Raw genomic sequence first — 5,551 nt, 5'->3', positions numbered from 1 at the left:
AATAAACATGTTTGATAATAAGAATAAGGCATTAGGCACTTGGTAAAATAAATAAAAAAAGTTGACGATGCAAAGCTATCAAATATATCACTGCATTTTATTTAAATTTCCATTAGGACCTAAGTTTTCGAAGAATGTTAAATGTTATCGTTAACAAATAAAAATTTAAAAACTTAGTTAAGCTATAATAGGTTTAAAGATAAATTAAAAGTGCTTATAAATGGTTTTTTGTTAAACTTTTAAGTTAGTTTATTAAAAAAAGTATCATATTCTATATTGATGTTTTGAAGAAAAATAGATAGAATAGTTCAGTTGTTTCAAAAATGGAATAACATAATAAGTTATAATTAAAGAATTATAGATTTCTTTTGTGCTTTGAAAAAAATTGAATACTCTCTGCTTGTATCATTCTTGTAAAAATTAGACTATCAGAGCCTATCTTAGTCCACAACAAATCGATTCACCTATGTATACATACTCGCGATTCAAGACATTCATATACTTGCGATCCACGACATTCTGGATAACATATGGATATCGGAGCCACCTTGTATATCAATTCATATACTTGCGATCCAAGGCATTCATATACTTGCGATCCAAGAAAAAGAATCGTTCCATAATTACAATATCTTTCCATAGACAGTTGTATTTGAACTTTCACATACCAAAGACCATCACAAGTGCAGATATGATCCCATTACAACAGTCAAACCAAACCTATACCTAGGAACATGTTCATGATTGTAATAATGGTAACCAGTTGGTTAAGATAAAACATTAAGTCTAGGTTGTCCATTGTTGTAAGGACCATAACCCGAAAGCCCAACAGGCGGGAAACTAGGTAATGATGTTCTGTCATATGGGATGGATGATGATGATGATGCTGCCCCGTGATTGGTCGGTTGTCTTAAAGTTTTAAATTTCCTCTTTTGAGCCTTACTGTGAGCTGTTGTATTCTTTGTAACTGGCGCTGCATCCCGTCTCTTGACGGACTTTCGTTTATCGCCTCTATTAGATAACTTTTGACGCTTTTGACCTGAACAAACTAATTATTGGCATACTGCAAAATACAAAAATATAAAAAAATAGAAAATAAAGCACTGATATGTTTTTATACCTCTATCGTTATTGGAAGCATATTCTGTCTGCCTTAGTTTTCGTTTATGCCTAGCTGCATCCCCTCGAGTGTGTTTCTCTCCAAGAACTTTTACTCTTTCTGCTTCATTCCTCCAAGGCTAAAACCATAACCGTATATAGAAATTTGAAAATATATGTTTATTTTTCTAATTTTAAATAAGAACAGAGAAACAATGATATCATCGTTTACCTGTCTGTATGTTCCAAGCCTGTAGAGATTACGACCTTTCACTAGCAAAGCAGAAAGTGGAGGGAGGTTTCTATTAAATGGTTTACTCCACAAGACTTCAACCTTGAAGATAAAAATAAAAAGTAACATAATGAAGTCGGGAAAATCTATGATAAACGGAATTAATAATGGTTTTTTAACTGCCTCACAGTGAATGTATGCTGTTGTTTTGATGTACCGTAACTTTCATTAACTATCCTCCCAGCCACGGTTCTTTTCCCCACTATTTTTCCTTGCTTTTTGTGTGCTTTTTGTCTGAACAACACAACATCTCCTTTACATACATCACCTGTGCAGTTGATGGAAAATGATGATCTGGGATAAAGTAATTCACCCCTTCCGTCTTTTAGCCTGATATTGAGAAAATTAAGATAAGGCTGGTCCAATGTTAAAGATGACAAACTCTACAAACACCAAGTCTCCTAGTTCATGGCTTGAATTGTGTAAAATATATAAAATTTATAAAATAAAAGATGTAAATCCACATCTCTGACATGCCTTAAATAAGTTTGGCCTTCAACTCTGATAGTAAAAAAGAAATCAATAATTATTTGTTTTAAAATCATATATAGAAGAAGTCCAAAAGAATATGAGTAAATCCTCGTCATGACACAATGAGTCAATGACCTCTCATCACGTTTTTTGAATATGAATGGTTTCTATTGGTTCAATCAAGTAGTGAAACATATAAGATGTGAACGTATAAGATTCTTGTGTCAAGATAGACCAATATGGCAGCCACAATACTGGGAGGCGTTCAAATCATAACTAAAAAAGTGTTGAGAACAGTGAGAACCACATGATATAGTTATACCTTTTGCTTTAAATGTGATACCGAAGGCAGTTACATAACCGCCTTCCCACAATGATGCAAGAGGATTATGCCTGATGCAGTGTTTCTTAGCAATCAAATGGCCCAAGAATCACTCATTATTTAACATCAAAAGCTTAAGAACCAAATGGTTCAAAGAAACCTCAAAGGTATATAGTTGGGAATCATAAATCAAATAGGAAACCACTAGATAAATTAGGAAATATAAATTCAAATAAAAATAAAAGATATTATCACAATCTTCTTGCATAACACTATCTCACTAAATCATCAATGCACTAGGTACAAATGCTTTATGCTGTTCTCACAGTTCTTAACATAAAATTGGTTCTAAGAAACGGAAAGTAGCACATCTGGCGTTCAAAGATTATGATGAAGGTCGCGCATTATACTCCACCCAAAAGCAAAAGCAAAACTAAATTTCTTAATGAGGGAAAGAATTCATATGATAGCATTCCGGTATCACATATGTACAATGTCACTCTTTTAGAAACAGAACAAAGAAGTGTCCCAGTGTCTTTCAAAAAAGCAGTTAAAATGAATGACACAGTGGTCCATTCAGAAATACAGAGTTCCTTCTAAATCTAACTTTCAGTTTCTACAACTTTATGTCTTTATCATCGGACCCGCGATTTAATTTTCTACCAGGGGAAACACAGATGACAACATTCAACGGTTCAAGCATCATATTTTTAAGAAATAAAAAAAACCTTTTAAAGGACAGAACAAACAAGAATCCAATCAGTTCAGGATTGCAGCTAGTAATCAGAGGAGTTAAAAATTTCAACATATAGCACACAAAACAAAGTTTTTACAGATAGCAACAGATAACTAACCTCCCATGCTCTTTGATTCGTTGTAAGCACTCTTCCTTGGTACCAGATAACCTCAACCGATGCTTGCGCAAGTATTCTTTACATTCACCAACACTTAGGTCTGGTAAATCATGACTTCCTGAAAAGGCTAAATGTACGTGAATGAATATCATTCCCTATCAATTGCACTTGAGTTTCTTTTGTATTATATTTTCCAAAATTTGTCTCCTCTTCATGGGCACAGAAGCACATACACACAAGAAAATGTAAGTGATACTTATCTAGAATGGTTATAGGAAGAGTGGTTGTAAAAAATCTGTGAAAGTGAGGGGCCTACTAACTAAGCGTAATGAGACCTAATTAATATTAGTCAGTCATATATTAGTAGTATAACACAAAGTAAGAAGAGTTGGTTGCAATCTACATGGATAGATGCATATATAAATAAATAAATGCCTTGAACTGGCACCAAAACACATTCATCTACTATTGTAAATACTCCTTTGTGAATGACTTTTAAAGTGAAAGTATGAAATGGTTTAGAGTGAATATTGGAACAAACATTATGAATTGGAACAAGGAAATAATAATAATAATAATAATAATAATAATAATAATTCATTCATTAAGAAAGAAAGAAATAGTAACAATGTGGTTGATCTAATAATGAGACTGACTATCAATAATAATAACAATTAATAACCTAAAGTATCATTTGAAAAAGGAGGATTGAATTGAATGAAACCTTGACGAACAGCAACTCTATTGATGTTGCCGTCAGAACAATCTTCTTCTTCCTCATCCGAATTCTCTTCATCTTCTTCGTCGTCGTCGTCATTGTACTCACAATCATCCGATGATTCATCGCTATAATCGCTGTCTTCTTCTTCTTCCGATTCTTCTTCTTCTTCTTCTTCTTCGTCGGAGGAGATTACGACGATTGAGGGCTTCATGACTAACTAACCACAATTCAATTCAACCGCTCTACACAAATTTAGGGGCTGTGTGTATCTCACGCGTGTATATATACATATACGCTCCAGTGGGCCTCATGAATATTTTTTTAAAATAAATTATATATTGTGTTTTTAAAGCTTTGTCTTAATTATTTTATTATTACTGGATTTTTTTTCTCAACTTTTACTCTACACAAATATACTCAATTTCTCGTTGCTTATGTTTGAATGTGCGTCCTTGGAACTCCTCTCTCTCCATCTCTCACACACATAAATATACATGTATGTGTGTGTATATATAGGGGCATTAAACCATAGCGAGGCAGGCTTCGAAGCCCCCTGACGATGGCGTGGCGATGATGTGACACTGTGAAGGGGCTTCGATGACCATAAAGAACACCGTAATAGTCGACTTTATGCATATGTGGGCCTTTAAATCAAACAAGCATATGGTTGTTGATTGATTTATTGGTTTTTTAACATTAAAAGATAATTTGATACAAATCCCCCTATATTATTCATATGAATGGGGTTTGTTGCGCAACGTGTTGTTGGAGTCTGATTTCCATGTTCTTTGAACATTAAAAAATGGATTCAAGTAAACTCGGATATGGATCAGTTAATTGAACATCCAACTTATAGTTAGGTGACATGCATGAACATTTTCTGTTTGAATAAAGTCATAAACCATATATAACTTACTTCTCTTGATTCTACTGAATACGAAAATACAATATAAATTCAAACCTTTTTTTCCCATTATTTTATCATAGTATCAGTTCTATATTAAAAGCTTATAGCATGTCATTCATTTCATTATGCAATTACAAAAACTTAAAAGATAAAATATGATATGATTTCTTGACCGTATGTCGGATAAGATGTTCTTTATATTTGACTGAGAGTGTATAGTGTGTGTGGCTGTGTGCATAAAGATGGTGCTAATAAATTGAAAATTCACTTGAGTTAGTTAAAGAAGCGACTTTTAAAAATGTACATGTTTTGTACGGTTTTATCGATCAAAGATATATTTCTAACACTGATTTTAGAACCATATACACCGTATGAGTTAAAAGAACCAACTTAGAACGCTAATGCTAATGAAACTAAGATGTCCAAGAAGAACAACGTGAGCTAATTTCACCACCACCAGGACCATGACAATAATATCAATTCGTAGGACTATAAATGAACCGAATGAACACGAACAAGGCCTTGTTCATGTTTGTTCGTTAACGAAATAATGCGTTCACAAACACAAACCGAACGAGATTTTATGTTCGTGTTCGTTCATTAAGAAAATGAATGTGTTCACAAAAGTTCACGAACACAAGCGAATACAAATAAAAAAACAAAGGTATGTTTGTGTTAGCTCATTTAACTTTAAACGAATACAAACACTTAATCAAACAAATATTTATGTTCATTTTCGTTTATTTAAAAAATGAACATTTATGCTCATTTGTTTATAATCTAAACGAACATAACTGAACAAAGATAAACAAACATAAATGAACATAGATGAACAAATGTAAATGAACACAAACAAACATAAACGAACATAAATGAAAACACTTAA

The 5,551-nt window shown here is 32.9% G+C and overlaps 1 protein-coding gene across 1 annotated transcript; it reads right to left on the bottom strand.

The window, feature by feature from the left end:
* Nucleotides 1-736: 736 nt before the first annotated feature.
* Nucleotides 737-3,969, bottom strand: LOC143616990 (zinc finger CCCH domain-containing protein 62-like). Its single transcript, XM_077089671.1, has 6 exons — nucleotides 3,864-3,969; nucleotides 3,038-3,164; nucleotides 1,519-1,720; nucleotides 1,331-1,432; nucleotides 1,121-1,238; nucleotides 737-1,039 (listed from the first exon to the last, which is right to left on the bottom strand). Exons 1-6 carry the CDS (start codon nucleotides 3,967-3,969, stop codon nucleotides 768-770), a joined length of 927 nt encoding a protein of 308 aa, XP_076945786.1. The 3' UTR covers nucleotides 737-767.
* Between the last annotated feature and the right edge of the window lie 1,582 nt (nucleotides 3,970-5,551).

This window comes from Bidens hawaiensis, unplaced genomic scaffold (genome assembly GCF_021521415.1).
Source record: "Bidens hawaiensis isolate Kalapana, Puna unplaced genomic scaffold, B.hawaiensis_p1.1 tig00050891_1, whole genome shotgun sequence".
In the NCBI taxonomy this organism is placed as follows: Eukaryota; Viridiplantae; Streptophyta; class Magnoliopsida; order Asterales; family Asteraceae; genus Bidens; species Bidens hawaiensis.
The sequence above is the reverse complement of the archived record's forward strand: the minus strand, read 5'-3'. Positions and strand labels throughout refer to the sequence as shown.